Genomic DNA, 21,000 nt, shown 5'->3' with positions numbered 1-21,000 from the left:
GCATCTAGCCTGGGAATATCAGAGTAAAAATACAGTAAACTCTTTGCTGGTTTGGTGGTACTTCAAATTCAGGTCTTCTTCCCCAATTCCCCTGCTCTGTGTACTTGTCAGAATCTTCAAGTCGCTGCTGTAGGCATTCTTTCCAAGTTTCATAGCTGCATTCAGTGTAAGACATGGGGTGATGTGTCATTCTATCTACCCATAACCAGAAACCCTTGGAAAATTTACACAGAAGTTTTCTTCAGCCTGTGTGGTTAATTGAGTGTTCTATCACAAATGAAGTCACTAAATCTGAGCTGTGGAGAGTCATGGTCTGTAAAATACTGAGTGAATGCCCTAGGACTCACCAGAAATAGGGATATCAGCTTTCATGAGTCTTTCACTGTTGGTACACTGTGAACATCTGGGTCTGTGACTGACAGCTCTTGTCTGAAATCTATTATAATTCAATTTTTTTTGAAATATTGTGCCTATAATAAGATTTCAAAGCAAACTAATTTCCAAATATGTAGTTTCTATTAAGTTTAGTCTGAAGTGCTGACTTACTGGATTTTTCTTTCAGGAAGTTTCTGTCAAAGCAGAATACTTAGAGAGCTCCGTAAGTATGAGGAATGTCAGGATTTTTGGCTCAATCTGTCCCTATTTCCTTGGCATGTGTTATTAAAGAAAACTTCACCTCTAATATTCTCACTTGAGTGTTGCTCTTATACACCATTCCTGTAGTAGTGTTGCTAAGGAAGAGACAGGGTTGGTGTCGGGTGGAAGTAATCCCTGCTGACCTAGGTTAGGAGGTCAAACTTGGAAATACGTAAATGGAGAAAGATTCTGAAATCCATACATTGGGTGACATTCCTAAGAGTGGTTTATTCATTTTCCTTGATAAATATTTTTTTAAGAGATCACTTAAAAGAAGTAAATTCTGCATGTTTCTTGTATATCTTGGAATTCTTTGAAGTGTTTCATACACTTCTAAAGTTTCAGTTTAAAAATATATATGAAATTGGGCTTCCCTGGTGGCGCAGTGGTTGAGAGTCCGCCTGCCGATGCAGTGGACGCGGGTTCGTGCCCTGGTCCGGGAAGATCCCACATGCCGCGGAGCGACTGGGCCTGTGAGCCATGGCTGCTGAGCCTGCACGTCCGGAGCCTGTGCTCCACAACGGGAGAGGCCACAACAGTGAGAGGCCCGCATACCGCAAAAAAAAAAAAAAATATATATATATATATATATATGAAATTGGATAGTCACAATCCAGGAAGCATAACATCTAGGTTTAAGTCCAAATTTAAAACCTTGAATCTTCAGTGAAATGGAAACATGTCAAAATGATTATACTTCCCCCTGTTGACGGCCATGTTTTAAAGCCAGATGGTTCTAGAAGTTGTTTATTTTTAACTCCTGTTTATTTAATGCAGAATGTCATAGATTCTTTCGCACATTACTGTCCCTTGCATCATCTCTCCGGGTGACCAATGCTGGTGACCCACGTGGGGCAAAGGCATAATTTTCATAAGGACTTAGGTAAAGTTACTTCCTCAACTATTTCAGTTTAGAAGTCACTATCTTCCAAAGCCCTGGACCCTTGGCCTTCTGCCCAGTGTGTGGACACATGGTATGGAAACACTCGTGGGCATGCCCTAAAGAGTCCAGGTGGTTTCAGCCTTCATCAGCCCAGCAGCCACCCCACAATATTTACTCCTACTTTATATTTATAATCTTTTAATATATAAACTTTATAATCTTATAATCAAGCTAATAATTTCTGGAAGTAGAACAGTCAAACTTATTATCATCCAAGGACTTGTTGGAGTGAGATGTGCAGCATATAGAGATATTTAATGTGCTGTGATTTTTTTTTTATATGTCACATAGCAATGGGGCCCCAGAACAGCAATTTTCTATACAATTCTAATTTTGCATGAAATGATCTGGGTGGTGGTTGTATAACATTCTATATAAGATGAGTTGGTACCAAGGGACATCTTACTTCTGTATAGCTTGGAAAGCTATGGTACGTGTTCCACAGAGGAAGTCCTCCAGATTCAGCTGCATGCTTGGTCCAGCAGAACCGTTAACCCTTAAGAGCTATTTTATACGGCAGATACATAAAATAGTTCTTAAATTAGGAGTTAGGGATTCACATATACACACTACTATATATAAAATAGGTAATCAACAAGGACCTACTGTAGAGCATAGGGAACTCTACTCAGTATTCTGTAATAACCCTATATGGGAAAAGAATCTGAAAAAAAGTGGATATATGTATATGTATAACTGAACCACTTTGCTGTACACCTGAAACTAATACAACATTGTAAATGAACTATATCCCGATACAAAGTGAAAATTAAATTTAGAAAAAGGACTATTTTATATGGACCCCTAAAAGCCTTAAACAAGAGAAATAGCTTACTCTCTTTTTACAGCCATATTACACGCTCTTATAGAAACATTCAGACTTTCTGAAAATAGGGGATTGATTGAGAAAACTATGGGTCCCTGTAAGGTGTTATATGACCAATTACATTTTAAAGATCTTTAATAACATGTGAAATGCTCACAATAGGATGTCACATAGAAAGGACAGGAAAATATTATTTCAATTATTTTATTTACTTGCTTAGAAGAAAAGACTCATATGTTATGTCTGGGTAAGGTATTGATTTTTAATTTCCTATTTGTATTCTTTATTCTTTTCCATTTTTCATTAGTATAAATAATACCATGGTCAGCAACATGGTGCAGAGATATTTATCCAAATTTCTGATTAATTCCTTAGGACAGACTCCAGAAAAGAAATTATGGAATCAAAGGAAAAGAACATTAAAGAGGAACATTTTATCTAAATGGCATTGCCAAGTTAATATCCAGAAAGGCAGTGCCAAGGGCCTGTTGCCATCAATGGGGATGAGGAGTCTCAACAGACTGCACACTGTCTTCTCACTTAGAAATAAAATCTTCGCGTACTGGGGATGTGGGAAATGCCATCTTATTATTGCTTTAATTTGCATTTATTTTCATACTATTGAAGTTGAACATTCCCACATGTTCAACAATCGTATTTTTCCTCTGTGAATTATCTATTTGCATCCTTTAGCATTTATGTCTTTTAATGAATTCCTTTGTATTTGAGCAGTATTACGCCTTTGTTAAATTCATGGTGTACAGTTTTCCTAGTTTATTGCTAAATATTTAATTTCGTCGCTGATGTTTTTAACATGAGGAGTATGTTATCAAGTATGTGAATCTTTACTTTTCTGCTTTTCTTGCATTGATTTGAAGCTTAGAAAAGTTTTCCCCCATTTTACCTGTATATTTCCTCTACATTTCTTTAGGGTTTTAGAGTAAAATAGAAAGTGAGGAGCAAAATTGATTTTTATTTCCAAATTCTTAACTTATCTTCCCAACACCATTTGTCAAGTAAACCTATTTTCTATTCAGTTGTTTCTGTTTATTATCTATATTTCCTGAATCTTACTTCTGAATAGTCCTGTTTTATTTATCTCCTATCCATTCAGTACTTTTTTCATTATTGTAGTTTTGTAATATATTTTATTGTTATAGCATTACTGTTCTTAATCATTTTTAAAGCTTTTCTTGCCTGCTCATTTTCCAAACGACCTTAAGAGTCATTGGGAAATCTTCAAAAAACATTCCATAAGGATTTTTATTGGAATTGCATTAAACATATAAATTAATTTGGGAAGAATTAACATCTTTACAATAATCTTTCCATCAAGAAGCATGGTATTATTTGCCATTTTCCTTAGAGGCTTTTAAAACATTTCACTAAAATTGGGTAGTTATATATATATATGTGTGTGTGTGTGTGTATACATATATATATTATACATATATAAATAAAATTGCATCTTCATATGGGTCCTAAATACCATTTTCAATTTAAACCTGTTTTTTTGTCTCTTCCTTGTGGTTATAAATTATAGAGATTTTCCTTTTTAGATGGGGATCATTTTCTCATTGCTTAACATACTGACTAATCATTGCTGGCTTTGTGGCTAAAATCCTGGTCCCTGGAGTCAGGGTCCCCACATTCAGACTCCACCCAGCCGGGTATGACCAGTGTGAATCAGGCACAACCTCCCCTGGTTTCTGCTTGCTGATTTAGGACATGAGATAATAATCAAAAGACCTACTTTATAGGTGTGCTGTGAACAAGTTAATTCATGATGCTTTAATGCAGTGCCTGGCAGATAGAAAACTCAATGGATGTTAGCTAGCTATCATGAAGAGCTTTTCTCTCCCATCTGTTCTTTTATTCTTTATCTGGAATCCCTGTCCTTCCTACCTGAAGTCTCAGGGATATAGGCTCCACGTCCATGAGCCTTTCTCTCCTGCCAGGCTGCTGCCTCAGCCCTCTGCACTTAACATCGCTTTTTCAGTGCATCTTTGAACTTGCATCACTGGAAATCAAGCGTTTTAGTTCCCGAGACTCTTTGCTGTGCTCTAATTCCGCTGGGAGCTTGTATTTCTTTCCTCTCTGTTTTCTTTTTCCTCTAAGTTCTGGTCAAGTTCTTCCTCCAGCTGTAATTCAGTGGGAGCCTAGTGCTCTAAAGGCTCAGTTTGGTCACCCCCTCTTTGTCACTATACTCCCTGAAATGAGCTGCCTTTTCTTTGCCTGCCTATGCTTTTCGGTCCTCCTTTGGCAGCCAAGTCAGGGCCTCTCAGGCAGTGGCAAAGCTAGGAATGGATAAAGAAGATGTGGTACATATATATGGAATATTACTCAGCCATATAAAAGAAGGAAATAATGCCATTTGCAGCAACATGGATGGACCTAGAGATAATCATGCTGAGTGAAGTAAGTCAGACCGAGAAAGACAAATATCCTATAATATCACTTATATGTGGAATCTAACGAAAATGATACAAATGAACTTATTACAAAACAGCAACAGACTCACAGACTTCGAAAACAAACTTATGGTTACCAAAGGGGAAACGTGGTGCGGGGGGAAGGGATAAATTAGGAGTTTGGGATTAACCTATACACACTACTATAGGTAAAATAGATAATCAACAAGGACCTACGGTATAACACAGGGAAGTCTACTCAATATTCTGTAATAACCTAGATGGAAAAAGAATCTGGAAAAGAATGGATATATGTATACATAAAAAGGAATCTCTGCTGTACCTCTGAAACTAACACAGCACTGTGAATCAACTATACCCCAATATAAAATAAAAATTAAATTACAAAAAAAAAAGCTACAGGGAGAAGGAGGCCCCAGCTCACACCTTGTGGCTGAGCAGAGAACAAATGCCTGTCCTCTGAGGCTGCAGGGAGCTTCCCTACACGGAAGCAGGGAGACCCCAGCCCACAGAGCAGAGTTTTCTCCACGTGCTTGGAGTCAGTGGGTCAGGAACCACCCTGCCTTCCATCCTGCTCATGTACATAGGTGAGGTCCTTCCTTCAGGAGCCTCCCAGGTGAGGCAGGCCCCCTTTCTGCTAGCCCCTGGGCAGTGCAGACCCTCTCTACCTTCTTTGTACCATCCCTCTACCTTTGCTCCATCTTCTCTGGGAGCCCTGCCTGCCTGGGCCTGTGCCCACAGCAGAGGGGACTTGCCAGGAAGCTGGGAGGGAGAGCGGGTTGGGATCCTGCTGCTGCCTACAGGCTCAGAAGTCCCTGGGCTCTTATTTTTCTGTTAAGTTTTCTAGATGGTTATTGCTGTCACACAAGAAAACTATTGATTTTCAAATGTGTGTCTGGTGCCTAGCCACTGTTACTAAATTCTGCAGAATTACTGTTGTTCTTCCTAGACAGACAATCACGCTGCCCTCTGAATGGTGATAAGCTTGTCTTCATTTCTGAGGTCGTATTTCTCACTTTCATTTCGCATCGTAATACTGGCCAGCACGTTGAGAACAATATTGAATGAAAATGAGAGCAAGCACCCAGGGTCTCGCTTATCTGAATGGGGATTGCTCCCTGTATGAGGATATCTGTTCTTGTCTTAGATCAATCATGCTTAATTTTAAGGAAGTATTGTTCTTTTCCCAGTAGTAAAACGTCCTGAAGGGATATTATATTTAACTCAGCTTCTTTGCAATATCCATAGAGATGACCACTTTTTAATTCTATCTATTGATTTGATTTAATGTATTAATTGAGTTTTCCTAATATTAAGTTGTACTCAACTCCTGGAATAACCTGTACTTGGCTATGGTACACTATGCTTTTAGTGTATTTTTTTTTTAGTTTTTTTTTTTTTTTTTTTGATGTGGACCATTTTTAAAATCTTTATTGAATTTGTTACAACATTGCTTCTGGGTTTGTTTGTTTTCTTTATGTTTTGGCCACAAGGCATGTGGGATCTTAGCTCCCGGACCAGGGGTCGAACCCACACCCTCTGCATTGGAAGGTGAAGTCTTAACCACTGGACCTCCAGGGAAGTCCCGTATTTTATTTATTTATTTATTTATTTATTTATTTATTTATTGCGGTACGCGGGCCTCTCACTGCTGTGGCCTCTCCCGTTGCGGAGCACAGGCTCCGGACGCGCAGGCTCAGCGGCCATGGCTCACGGGCCCAGCCGCTCCGCGGCATGTGGGATCTTCCCGGACTGGGGCACGAACCCGTGTCCCCTGCATCGGCAGGCGGACTCTCAACCACTGCGCCACCAGGGAAACCCTGCCCTAGTTTATTTTAAATGAGATTTTCCAGCTTAGGTTTTAGGATTTCTGCCTGTATCCATAAATGAGGTTTGCCAGTTGTTTTCCTTTTGTGTATTTTGCTATCAGAGTTTTAATGACACTTCCTCTTTCTCTTCATCCTGGAATAGTTTATATGACATGAGGAGTATCTTTTTTTCAAAAATATGAAAAAACTCAGATGTGATTTTTCCTATTTGAGAAGCTTTTCAGGTTTTATTAAAAATTACTTTTCTACTTATTAAATCTCATTCCATTACTTTTCTACCTGGTAAATTATTCTTTGTCAATAAAAGCACTAGTTTCAAAACAATTTTTAAAATATTAGCTTTAAGTTATACAAAAAAATGTTTCATGATTTTTATTTCTTCTGTATTCATTGCTACATATCTTTTCTCAGTTGTAATTTTGATTCTTTCTAAATTTGATATGCCAATAATTTATATATTTTGTAGGGGTTTTTTTTGAAGAATTGGCTCTTTTCTTTTTAGTACAATAATTACCATATCTATTTATTTATTCCCCAATTAATTAATTCTTCCCCTACCCCAATTTTATTATATCCTTACCCCTATTATCTTTATGTCTAACTTCTTTTCTAAATGTTTCTTTGAATGTTTTCTTTCTTTCCCCCCCACCGCCATCTTTTAAAATGATGAAATTACTTTTAATGCTTTGAATTTACCTCTGAGGACAGCTTTGATTAATACCTACGTAGTTGAGACATGTAATGTTCTTACTGCCATTTTCTCTAAAAATTACCTCAAAATTGTACAGTAAGTTCCCTATATATGAACGAGTTCCATCCCAAGAGCGTGTTCGTAAGTCCAATTTTTTCGTAAGTCCAACAAAGTTAGCCTAGGTACCCAACTAACACAATCAGCTATATAGTACTATACTGTAATTGGTTTATAATAATTTTCACACAAATAATATGTAAAAAACAAACAAAAAATAAAGAAAACATTTCTAATCTTACAGTAGAGTACCTTGAAAAGTACAGTAGTACAGTACAACAGCTGGCATACAGGGGCTGGTATCAAGTGAACAGGCAAGAAGAGTTACTGACTGGAGGAGAGAGAGGAGGTGGGAGATGGTGGAGCCTTAAGGATCGTCAGCAATAGGAGATGGAGGGCAAGCTGCAATTTCTCTCACACCTGACACTGATGGCACAGTTCTGGTTCCTTGCTGGATTCAATTCTGTCTACCGTCTTGAAAAACGATCCAGTGATGTCTGGGTAGTAGCTCTTTTTTCTCATCATAGATGACATGGTAGCACTGGATTGCATGCTGAATGGCTGCTGCAACCTTCGTGTACCGTTCTGTGTTCGGGTCCTGTGCCTCAAAAACTAACAGTGCCTCCTCAAATAAAGAAAATTGTACTGCCATTTCCTGCATCATGAATCTTTTCAGTTCTTCAGTTATTTCTTCTTCCTCTTGTCTCTCTCTTCGTCCTTTCTCTGGGCCTCCAATTCCATCAGGTCTTCATTAGTAAGCTCCTTGTGTTGCATAGCAAGGAGTTCAATGAAGTCGTCCTCTTGCAGAGCTAGCTTCAAATAAAGATACTGTACTACAGTACTCTATACAGTACTGTACAGTAAAGTACACAAAAGCACAACCACTTGTAGAGGATGCACGCACGTGACAATGCATGCTAGACATGTGAACTAACTTACGTGATTGGGCATGTGAATGCACGTTTGCATCTTCGAAAGTTTGAAACTTGAAGGTTCATATGTAGGGCACTTGCTGTATTCTTTATTGGTTAGGAGAGTGTTTTTCAGTTCCAGAGAGGTTTAGGGATTTCTGCTTAAGTGTTTACTATGAAGTTCTACTTTCTTTAGGTTTGAGTAGGAGAATGTAGCCTGCTCATTTCAGCTCTGGAGAATTAGTTGATGTTCTCTCTGTTATCTTGCATGGAATCCTACATTTATAAATGTTTCACAAATGTTTTGAGAGGTGTAGCCTTTGTTTGCCACAGCATTCAGTATTACAGTTGTATTACTTAAATTATCATCTTTAAAGACAACACAGCCAAAAGGAAAGGGCAAATGCAGAGTCAAGATCAACCAGGGTTCAAATCTGGATTTTGTTACAATTAATGACATAATCTTATACAGGTGACCTAATAAGGGAACCTCCTCTATGCCTTAGTAAAATGGGGACGTCAATCTCTATCTTTCACTGTTGTCGTGAGAAGTAAATATGGCCCCTTAGGTAAAATATCTCAGCAGGGTGTTTGGCCTGCAGCTTGCCCTAATAAATGGCAACCGTTATTAATTGTTGTCCACCTGATCTGCTACTGACTGAGAGTATATCAAAATCTTTTCTCTCTCTGCTCAGGAAAATCTCTTGTTATTGTACGTTTGAGTATTCTCATGTTTTTCCCCCTTGTGAAATTCAAGTCTCCAATTTCTGTCTTTCATCTCTATCATCTTCTCTTTAATCATTTCATTTCTCTCTTATTTCCCTCTGTCTTTATTTAGAATAACTTAGGGCTATAGGTTATTCCTATAATTGTGTCTGCTGCTGCTGCAATGGCTACTTTTATTACTGCTACTGCAATTGTTCCCCTCCCCCCACATGCTATGACATTATATTTTCCAAATAGCACTTATGTTTGCTTACATAAAATTAATATACTAATACACTACTTTTAAGTAACAGACGAAGGAGTAGACCAAGTAGAAGTGTATAAGTAGCAAGTTCATCATGTGCAGATTTTGGCTTTCCCAGTACACAGTGACCCCTCTTTTCTGCGCTTCTCAGCTCGTGCACCCTCCCCTCCCTGTTTGTCATATGACGTGCAGGCACTACTGTACTAATATATTTTGGACCTCATAACACATACCCAAAAGTAAAAAGATAAGTATGGAGCTTGTGATACTTTTTCTGGCACCACGGTGAGTGTTCTTGAGCACCCCTTGCCTTGCCCCCACCTTGGAGACTCCTGTCCTAGACCACATCAAATTTCTCTGCTTTTGGCCTTTGTAACACTTCCCCTTTTATAGTCGACACACACCCGTGATGCCTTGTTTTTCTCTCTTCCCAGCTGAACTCTGATTTCCTAGATGACCGTGCTGACGTCCTCCACATTCATGCAGCATCCCCACACCTAGCACAGTGGCTCTCACATAATGGGTTTGGGTACCTATCTGTTGGCTTGACTTAGAAGTTGTGGTTTTCTGCCAGTGGATCCCAAGTAGACCTTGACTTTGCTAGAGCATTGTTGGTGTCCTCACATTTTCTCCTCACTGAAGCCGGGTCCCTCCTCCTTCCATTCATGCCTTGGCCTCTTGCCTTTCACCTCATCCTCATATGTCTGTACAACGTCTTGTTTGCATAGGGCCGTTTTCATCTGTCATGGTGAGAATACAAGCAGGTGTTCCTTAAGCTTTCTTCTCTTTCTAATAGTGAGTGACTTTTGGGAGTAAATCTTTCTTTGGGTGTTCAGGATAATGTTTCTCTTCTCTTTTGGACTAATCCCAATTTTTTCCCTTCGTTTTCAATTCTTAACGTGAAGACCTGGGTCTCAGCGGTGGCCAACCATCAGCATGTGTGGGTGTCACTGACCACGTTCTTTTCCCACTTGAGTTTCAGAATATCCAGTTATGGGGTAGAAGTGTGCAGTACCTTGTGCAGTTTCTAGTGACTAGTAAGTATTCAGTAAAAGAATACTGGACAGAGTTTGTTATTCTCCTTCCACTTGCCACTTCTGTAAATCTGAGAATTATGGTGAAAGAATCATGATCAAGAAGCATCATATTGGGCTTCCCTGGTGGCGCAGTGGTTGAGAATCTGCCTGCTAATGCAGGGGACAAGGGTTCGAGCCCTGGTCTGGGAAGATCCCACATGCCACGGAGCAACTAGACCCGTGAGCCACAGCTACTGAGCCTGCGTGTCTGGAGCCTGTGCTCCGCAACAAGAGAGGCCGCGACAGTGAGAGGCCCGCGCACCGTGATGAAGAGTGGCCCCCGCTTGCCACAACTGGAGAAAGCCCTCACACAGAAATGAAGACCCAACACAGCAAAAATTAATTAATTAATTAATAAACTCCTACCCCCAACATCTAATAAAAAAAAAGAATTACTAGGAGGTAGAGTTAATAGGACATAGTGACTTCTAAAAAAAAACAAAGAAAGAAGCATCATATTAAAAAATGATAACTCCCAACACTTATTACACTCTGGGTTCCTACTGTCTCTGCCCTGCTTCGGGCATGGAGACTGGAGCCTGCGGCGTGATGCTGGCCAGTGCTGGAACTTCTACTCTTGTGATATGCTGGGGTTGTAGCTACAAATGGAGGTACCAGGGAAGGAGAGAAAAGGGGTGACAAGAGACGAGGACAAGGTGCCAGACTTCCTAGCAGCCCAGGCACACACGCTTGGGACCTGGTTGCCTGGGTTTCTAGGTTTGCAGAGTCTGGGTCTCTGAGCTTGGGGGGGCCTGGCTCATGCCTCTTCCTACCACTTTTTGGCAGGTGCTGCAGCTCCTTTCCAAGAGTGCAGCCTGCACAGACCACCAGTTTTATGTCTCCATCTGCTTCACCGAGGCTGTGGTTGATAAACATTTCCCCAGGTTTTTTTTCAAGTGGTTGATGGGTGGCCTCAGCTTTTAGAACTTCTGTGATTTTTTGGTCTTTTTCTAGTTGCATGGACTCTTTAACGGCAAGTTGAGTGAAGACACATTAGAAATTATCTTCATTCTTTTTTTTACTTGATACATTTATACTGCAGTATGATTATCAGAGTAGCGTTAGCTCACACCTCCATCATGTCACATAATTATTTTCTTCTAATATTGGGAACAATTAAGATCTATTCTCTTAGCAAGTTCAATGTCTATAATACAGTTTTGTTGGCTACAATCACTTAGTGTGTGTTAGATCTCCAGGACTTATTTCTCCACTAGTTGGAAGTTTGTACCCTTAAACAACATCATCCAACTCATTAACCGAAAAGACCCGAACAATCTGATTTAAATATGGACAGAACAAAATAGATTTTTTTTTCCAAAGAAGACATCCGGATGGCCAACAGGTCCATGAAAAGGTGCTCAGCATCTGTTCTTCTTCATCCTGAAGTCGAGGTTATTCTGTAGTCACAGCATCCATTTTCTCATAACTTATTCCCTAATGTATTTCAGATCAGAAACTGTTAAGTCAAAACTATTCTCTGAAGTTTAGAAATGACCTTGCAGCCGTTGGAGTAGAAGGCGGATTTGGTGCTAGTAAGATGCATGGTCTGTCTTGTCTTGACAGTTTCTCGTCCACACGGATCCCTGAGGGAGACGTGTGCATAAGAGCAATAGGAATAAGAAATAAAGTGCTCCTTTATATTCACCCTTATTCGTGGCCTGTATCCCCATGTAGAAAATAAGAGAGGAGGCAGGATGGCTGGGCTTACTCAGAGCAGACCGGGCTTGGATGAACCTATAGCATTGATGAGAAACACTACCAGGGTGTGAGCCCCAGCTGTGAGCACAATCTTTGCACACCTCCTGAGAGCCAGCTCTGTGGACTAGCTGCTGCTCCTCTTTGGAGGAGAAGTGAGAGTGGGTAGTGGCAGTGCTAGGAGGCGCCACCAGCCTCCACCAGCCCCCCCTTCACCACCACTACCGCTCGACTTTCTCGTTCTACCGTGGTCAATTGCTATTTCCCACTCAGAGGTAAAGTGGAAGTAAAAACATCTTTTCTGTTACTCTGGGTTATATAATAGATGTCAAAGCTCTGCTTAATGTTCAGCTCTCATGGGAAACGGGCTTCCCGGGATGCTGAAGGCAGGTACGCTGCTTGGGGTTGTCCGGGCCTTGATGATGCTTTGACCGACAGGTTGAGGATGGGGCGGTTCAGGAACTAGGAGGACTTGATGTATGTAAAATTCTGTGAGCAGAAGCAGAGGTTGGAGGGACTGTGCTAGTCCTTTCAGAAGAATGGCCAGGCCGGGTTGCTGCACAGAGTCAAGCCTCTCGGATCTAGGAAGACTGTCCCTTGTGTCACCAGCCACTGCGAGGTCTATTATTAGGGACTCTGAACCATGAGAAGCCTTGCAGCTATTCCTGTTCTAGGTGTAAATGTTGATTTCCCCAGATTTCTGTGGTCTTGGCTCGATGACTCAAGACCTTAGAATGAAGGTAGAGGTGTGTTCAGAAAAGAGTTAACACAACAGGCTATCCTTTGAAAGTCCTGCTTGCAAGGTTAGCCCTCTGCTGGTGTCTGGGAGATTGGATTTGGGGAGCGTCCCCGTCATTCCTAAAAGAAACAAGTGGCTCACTGTACCTAAAGTGTACGCACAATATGGTTTACGTTTAAGCACCCGCTTTCCTCCTGGGAGTCTTGACTTTTAGTCCATGCCAGGGACAGATTGCCTACCTGACCAGCCCCCAATAAATACCTTGGACAACGGGACTCTAATGAGCTCTCCTGGTGGACGGGATTTCGCCTATGTTGCCACTGCTCATTGCTGGCGGAATTAAGCATGTCCTCTTGACTCCACTGGGAGAGAATTCTGGAAACTTGTGCCTGGTTTCCTCCAGACTTCACCCCAGTCACCTTTTCTCTTTGATAATTGTGCTTTCTAATCTTTCATGGTAATAAATCATAGCTGTGAGTAGGACTATATGCTGAATCCTGGGAATCTCTTAGTGAGCTGTTGAACTTGGGGGTGGGTCGTGAGATGCCTCCAATATAGAGCCCGGTGATCCAGGGTGTGACCCCTCTAATATGTATCCCACCCGAAGAGCTGTAGACCCCTTCCAACCAAGGCGCTGCTCCTGAGCCCCTTTTCTGTCAAACTTCAGGTGCTGCTATTGGGACAAGGCTTGGTTTTGGCCCCCCCCACTCACCCACGTCCAGTCATCATCCTTACAATGTCCCTTTCTCAGCCTTCATCCTACTGTGTCCCCTGTAGCATTCAACACTACTGGAGGCTAACTGCCAGCCCCTTACTGAATCTTGGTGTCCCCTGTTATCTAGGGCACCCCTCTCATGCTTGGTTCTCCTCTCAAACTCTTCCTTTCCAGTGCCTTTCTCCTGCCTCTTACCTAGACTGTAACAGCATATCAAAATGGCACCCTTAAGTCTCTATTTTACTTTCTTTTATTAAAAATTTTTTTTATTATTATTTTTTGGCTGCGCCACGTGGCACGCGGTATCTTAGTTCCCCGACCAGAGATCCAACCTATGCCCCGTGCATTGGGAGCGTGAAGTCTTAACCACTGGACCACCAAGGAGGTCCCATAAGTCTCAATTTTAGGCTCTAACTCACAGGAACAGTGCAAAAAGTGCCAAGTCTCCCAAGAGCCCATTGTTCTTCCCTACCTTGATGTGTTAGTTAGCTCGGGCTGCGGTAATAAAACGGCACAGCCTGGGTGGCTTAAACAACAGAAATTTATTCCTCTCAGTTCCAGGGGCTGGGAATCCAAGATCAAGGTCCTGACAGGGTTGGTTTCTGGTGGGAGCTCACTCTTTGGCTTGCAGATGGCCACCCTCTCGCTGTGTCCTCACATGGTCTTTCCTCTGTGCTTGCACTCCTGGTGTCTCTTCCACTCCTTATAAGGACACCAGTCATATTGGATTAGGGCCCCACCCTTATGGCCTCATTTAACCTTAATTACCTCCTTCAAGTCTTTGTCAACAAATACAGTCACACTTGGAGGTGGGGGAGTTAGGGCTTCAGCAGGTGAATCTGGGCATAGTTCAGTCCCTAACACTTTATGAGAGGTTGAAGCATTAGGCAAAAGAATTTCACTGGATGGTGTTGGTGGTGGGTGATGCTCTTACTCCCCACTTGGACCCTTTCCACTGACTCTGCGTCGAGGACCAGCAGTGCTTATCTCATCCTGTTCTCTTCCCATAGGAACACTCGGTCCAGCGTGAAGGGAGGGTGGTTGCTGTTCCAGCCACCCTCCATCCTTCCTGGGGGCCCCACGTTGTTCAGGGTGCTCACCTCATCTCCCCTTTCAGCTCATTAGAACCTTCCCTCCATTGAGGGCTCACTGCCGAGCCACTGAGAATTTCCTAATTGGAGCCTTTGCTCCCAGCTTGGTGCTGCCCTAGCTCCGTGCTTCTAGGTAAGTCCCAGCTCCCACTTGATTCTGTCCCAGGTTTCGGACTACAACCTCCCGGAAGTAAGCCTGTGTCTATTCGTCTCTTTCTTGCCCCACCGTACATCGCCCGCTCTTCTGCTCCTTTGTAGGCATGCTTCTGGAATTGAGTCAGTTGATTTGAGCGGAGTCTCAGGCAGACGTTTCTTCTTGCTCCTAATCCGTCTCCTCATTACCCTTCCGAGCCCACCACTTTTTCTGTATATGCCTCTTTCCTTCCTTTTATTTTGCAGGGATTTTTACTGTTATTTTAGCTCTTGGTGAAAGTTTCAGCTGTTGGTCTTAATGAATGTTGTGTAGTCCTGGCCCTCCCTCGGCTTCCTGCCCTCGTTCAAGTTCATTACTCTGACTTCCATAGCAGTGGGAAGCAATCAGACGCAGTCCCGGGCAGGTTAGCTTCCCGCGTGTCTTGCTAAGCGGATCATGATATTTGGGCTTGCGGAGGGGGACTGAGGCCCCGTAGGCGTGAATTTCATTCTTTCACTCTGCACTCACTTGCCTGTTCAAGATTCGTAAAACAATTTAACCAAGTAAAGATTTTTGCATTCGGAATCCGCTGCATTCTGTGAAAGGTTGGGGAGTCTGGGAAGATACCCACTTTGTTTTTAGGGGACTGTGAATCCGGAATGCCAGACTCATGTCATGCTGCTAGACCTGCACAGGCCTCATTCGTCAGAGCAATTCTTTTTGGTGGAAGAGGATGCCTGGAGGGTTGTATGTGAGATACCTGGGTCCTCAGAGTATTGACCATCCAAGGAGAATTACTGAGAGCCTCACTGCAGGCAGAATGGCAGTTTGGGGAACAAATAGCTTTCAGGCAGTGGTCATTTGCATTAAATGCCCCTAAAGGCCATCCTCCCAAATTCCTACTAAATTTCTTCCCAAAGGCCCAGATAGGAAAACATATTAAACTCTCAAACTTTGAAGAGAGATATGAACCTGGGCCAGGAATTATGCTGGGGCCTCTGACACGGAGGGAGGCTTTGCGATGCGGGGGTTAGCATCAGGGGTTCCAAGCTGATCCCTTTGCTGGTGCCTACTGGCTGCCTAGCCTTGACCTAGCTCCGTTTAACCTCTTCTTGCCAAAATTTTCTCAAGGGCAAAATGTGGAAGGGCGGAACCTATTCATAGCGTTGGGATAGAATCAAACAGTAATATATGTAAGGCCTTGAGTTCAGTGTCCGGCATATCGCAAATGTTAAATCAGTATTTCCTATTACTTATTGTCATTCTTTTAAATGCTTAAGAAAGACCTCCAGCAGCTGACCTGAGACCCAAGAGAGCAACTTAGATTTCAGTTTGCCTCTGTGTGCCAGGCAGCCGTAGCACTCCCCAGCCAGGGAACGCTGGGATCAGGGGGAATGGTGTTCTGACAGAGCCACACATCGCCCGGCCTCCTGAGAGACAGCAAAAGCGTAGGCAGACTGCTGGGTTTGGAATCCCAGCTCTGCTCCCCTGTGTGAGCTTCTGCAAGTTACGGAACCTCTCTGTGCTTCGGTTTTCTCATCTGTAAAATGGGCCGCTGGCAGCCTTAAATGAACTAGGGTGTGGCGATTTCTTTAAATGATGCCACAGCATAGTGACTGCTCAGTATGTTAGATGTCAAGGTCATCATCAGACTTCCCAGAACTTGCCTCGGCCTGGGGCTGGTTTCTGTTCAAGGGGCTTAGGGAGAAACTGGTCTCCGAGATTGTATTCATCTCAGTTCTCCTGGAATGGATGCAGGGAGAGGGTGGGGACATGGGGGCCAGACTTCTGGGAACAGCACTGATAGCTTGTGGGGTGTACCCAGCCCTATTTGTCCTTCAAACTAGGATCTGCTGAAGACAGGTTTTCCTCAGTCTAAATCTGAATAGAACCTTTGTACTGCGGGCAGGTCTGATGTCGAGCTGTGTATGTGAAAGGAGGAGTCTTTGCGTACTGAAGGTCTGCAGAAAATGTGCAATGTACACACAGAGCTGAGAAGATGCCAAGAGAGACAGAGATAGGTGAGGGGGCCCCACCCTGATTGTTTCTCCAACTATGGGCCTGCAGGAATCTCCCTTGGCTCAATGATAGTTTAAAAAAAAGGGGGGGGGGGTTGGAGGAGAATCACATTCTGACCAATAACAGACCTGAAGTTCCAAATGTCATCTGCTTAACAGCTAGAAGCAGACCCTCCTGTGAGCCAGAGCCCTCCTCCAAGTAGCAGAAAGACTCTACCAAGCCACCCGTGCACCAGCGCTACAGCTGGCACTGCCCCCCAACCCGAGCACTTCCCCTCTGGCCAAGGCTCTGAGTAGTGAATAAGCTGCTCCCTTCACTGCGGCCAGGATGTAGTTTGAAGCGTCATTTCCGCTCGTGAGCTTTGGGTTTGCTGTTCAGAGCCAAGGGCACCGTCCGTGAACGCTCCCTGATGACTTTGACCAGAGTTCCGTGTGGACCCTTGAAATGCGCCAGTTCCACGTGCTGCTCTCCCATCACCAGGGGTGGCGGGGGAGGTTTTGGAGAGGTAGGTGGTCTCTCCCCTTCTACCTGGAAGGTAGATTGTTTAAAGACAGCCTCATGCTGAGAAGCAGGTGTTTTGCTAAGTCCTGTGGACCCCCAACCCCATCCCATTCGACTCCCAGGGAACAGTGGTGCCTACGGCACTATGGGCGGGAGCTGGTGTGGCCCAGCTGGTGGACATATTTTTGTTAAGGTCTCGTGAGGTCTCTTTTTTTTATTTTTTGCACCTTTATTGGAGTATAATTGCTTTACAGTGGTGTGCTAGTTTCTGCTTTATAACCAAGTGAATCAGTTATACATATACATATGTTCCCATATCTCTTCCCTCTTGTGTCTCCCTCCCTCCCACCCTCCCTATCCCACCCCTCTAGGTGGTCACAAAGCACCGAGCTGATCTCCCTGTGCTATGCGGCTGCTTCCCACTAGCTATCTACCTTACATTTGGTAGTGTATATATGTCCATGCCACTCTCTCACTTCGTCCCAGCTTACCCTTCCCCCTCCCTGTGTCCTCAAGTCCATTCTCCAGTAGGTCTGTGTCTTTATTCCTGTCTTACCCCTAGGTTCTTCATGACATTTTTTTTTCTTAGATTCCATATATATGTGTTAGCATATGGTATTTGTTTTTCTCTTTCTGACTTATTCACTCTGAATGACAGACTCTAGGTCTATCCACCTCATTACAAATAGCTCAATTTCATTTCTTTTTATGGCTGAGTAATATTCCATTGTATATATGTGCCACATCTTCTTTATCCATTCATCTGATGATGGACACTTAGGTTGTTTCCATCTCCGCACACCCTCGAGCTTCTGACCTTTTATGAACTGTTGGACCTCACCTGGGTGACAGACACTTGGGATGACGCCCACTGCTAATAGACCAACATCCCAGAGAGAGGGCCCCGGAAGGAGAGCCGTAGTACCTGGGACATTATCTAGTCCAGTGTTTCTTGAACTACTTCCTCTTCGTCCTCTTCCTCTTCCTCTTGTCCTGTTCCTCCTTCTTGTTCTGCCACTCCCCCACTCAGGTGCCTAAGAAACTTGTTTCCCTAGTTGCCCTAACCCCATGGCATTTTATTATAATTGGACAGATATACTGTATGAATATATGTTTATACACTGTGACATTAGGAGGGCCACAAACCATAATATCTAAGTTATTTTTGGTCCCCTAAGAATCACTTTCCGTCTCACGGAAGGTGATGCTCTCTCTCTTGAGAATGCACCCTCTAGCCTGAGACTTTTTGGCCATCCAGAACCAGCTTTGACTAGTGGGAGTGGCTTGGGGTGAGCTGGGGGTTAGCGCATGTATATAACAAGCGCGGTTGTCCGAGCCTCATGGTTCTCGCTCAGTATTAATGCCAGCAAGACTGGGCCATTCTCATCTTCCTCCAGCTGCCACCTTTCCACTTTCACAAATACTGGATGACTTATCTTTGGGCAAACATCTTGGTCTGCATTTAAGATCATTTCCTTGCTTTGTCTTTTTCTTTAAAGGTGAAGTTGTTAGGTACAAAAGAACCAGAATGTTACAGCATCTTGAACACTGCTAGTCAATATCTGGGTGAATATACCCAGAGACGCGTCAGAGAGTCCATCTCTCATCTGCATCTCTGCCAGCACTGAGCAGTATTCTTTTTTATAAGTATTTGCTCATTTGAAAGGCAAGATGCTAACTCATTGTCGCTTGAATTAGCCATCTTATGACCAGCCAAGGGGAAATTTTGGATCCTTTCATCTTGCTGACAGGTGAGAGATACATCAATTTCTTCTCAGTAGTCCATCCTACTGACTTGTCATGCTTCCCCTGTCCTCTGGGAAGTTTTATCTACACTGGGATCTGTTCCTGGACTGTCCTGAATTATTGACGTCTTGATCATGACGTCTGCTTGACTTTTGGAAATAGGTTTCCAATGAAGGTTCTTGGAAGGCGATTGCACTCCAGGAGTGGATTGATGTGTCTGCACTTTGGCAAACATGTATGCAGACACCTGGACTGTCCTCCCTGCCTGGGGCCAAGATGTGGTGAGCTGTTGGTGGAGACACCCTCCTGAGCCGTCCTAAGGGTGCAGAGTGCCACACTGATGCGTCACTGAGGCTCAGACAATACCCTGAAGGTCTAATTTTGTCTAATTTGGCTCAAGTTCACCTTTGGTCAGTGTCAGCTCTAGTATGAAAGATCCAATGCATGTTGAACTGAGCAAAGGAAAAACAAACAAGCAAGAGACGTCATTCATTCTCTAAGTGCATACTGAGCGCCTACCATGGTGTCAGATATAAAGAAGTTTCAGGCTGGGTCCCTGGCCTTGCAGAGCTCACAATCCAGGTGGGAGATAGGTGTGCAAATTAGTGGCTGAGATATAGGGTGATCTGTTCTAAATAGATGCACACTAAATTAGTAGAAGGGACAGAAGGAAGTGCCCAACTCTGTCTAGTGAGATGAGGAAGGGTCAGGAAAAATACAAAAAGAGAACATGATGTTTAAGCTCCATTGTATAGAACAAGTTAGAGATCACCAGGTAGACAAATGGGGAAGGGCATCCCGGATGGAGGGAACAGCATGTACAGAGGCATGGAGCTCTGAAAGAGCATGGCATTTTGTGCAGAGGTAGGAAGCAAAGTGTGTCAAAAGGAATAGCGGGACTTGAATACCATCCCGAGGTGGTTTCCTTATTTTTGGTCAAAGATGCCTTTGAAGTGTATAAAGCACGGTCAGATATGCTTTGGGGAAAAAAGCACGGTCACATATGCTTTGGGGAAGTAAACTGAACTGTCAGGAAGAGAGTGTGGAGGTGAGAGTATGAGGGCAAAAGCCATTTTACTAGTAACATTGTAATTATAACTAGGAACATTCATTCTTGGAAGCATTTTCCCACCACAGTCTTTTTGGAAATGGACTAGCAATTGGATTAACAAAAAAGGTGGAGCAGCCACAGGTATTTAAGAAGTGAAATCAGCAAGACTTGATGACTAAATTTATGTGTGATTGGCAAGGATGAAGGAAGAGATAGGGATGAAGATGTGATTTCTCTCCTGTACAGCTGGGCAATTTGGGGTCCAGGTACAGCAGGTGTGAAGCCGTGGCCATTTAAGCGGGAGGTGTTGGTTGGGCATTTAGACACAAATACTGGCAAATGATTAGGAATATGAGGTATCAGAGGTACTCACAGTTGCGAATTTCTTGTATTTCTTTTGGTATTTTAAGAATGAAGCCCAATTTTCAGAAATGGTTTCAGCTCTTCATTGACTGAGGTCATGCCGTGGAGAAAAGCATGGAGATGTTTATTTCATTGGGTACAGTAGGTCAATTTCAGCTACTTTTCAACTCGTATTTATATCTTCTCCTTCCAGGGGATGGTCAGGTGGATTTTGATGAATTCATGACAATCCTTGGCCCCAAACTGGTGTCTTCAGAAGGTCGCGATGGTTTTCTTGGAAACACGATAGATAGCATATTCTGGCAGGTGAGTAAGAATTTTTTGAAAAATTAAGTTTGACAGCAAACATGTGTCTGGGACTAACATTTGACTGTGAATTCTTGAGCTTCTGTTCAGCACGTGAAGTTCCCTTCTGGGCTTGAGTGACATACGTTCCTTGAACTGGACATCTAAGTTGAGATCCGTACTAGGTCCCCTGAACAAAGAATCAAAACTACACTCATTTAAGGCTCGGAAGAGTGAAATATCTCCCTATTTTCCCTCATATCAAAACTAGTTTTACATTTTGGAGAA

General features: G+C 43.0%; 1 protein-coding gene across 8 annotated transcripts in view; it reads left to right on the top strand.

Moving 5' to 3' along the window:
• Nucleotides 1-21,000, top strand: part of CALN1 (calneuron 1) — a 469,972-nt gene that overhangs the window by 277,832 nt on the left and 171,140 nt on the right. For all 8 annotated transcript variants that reach the window (XM_060285810.1, XM_060285813.1, XM_060285811.1 and 5 more), the window contains one exon: nucleotides 20,621-20,733. In XM_060285810.1, the coding sequence (XP_060141793.1) occupies nucleotides 20,621-20,733 (113 nt within the window). The remainder of the gene's footprint in view (nucleotides 1-20,620; nucleotides 20,734-21,000) is intronic.

The sequence above is a fragment of the Globicephala melas genome, chromosome 15 (assembly GCF_963455315.2).
Source record: "Globicephala melas chromosome 15, mGloMel1.2, whole genome shotgun sequence".
In the NCBI taxonomy this organism is placed as follows: Eukaryota; Metazoa; Chordata; class Mammalia; order Artiodactyla; family Delphinidae; genus Globicephala; species Globicephala melas.
The sequence above is the reverse complement of the archived record's forward strand: the minus strand, read 5'-3'. Positions and strand labels throughout refer to the sequence as shown.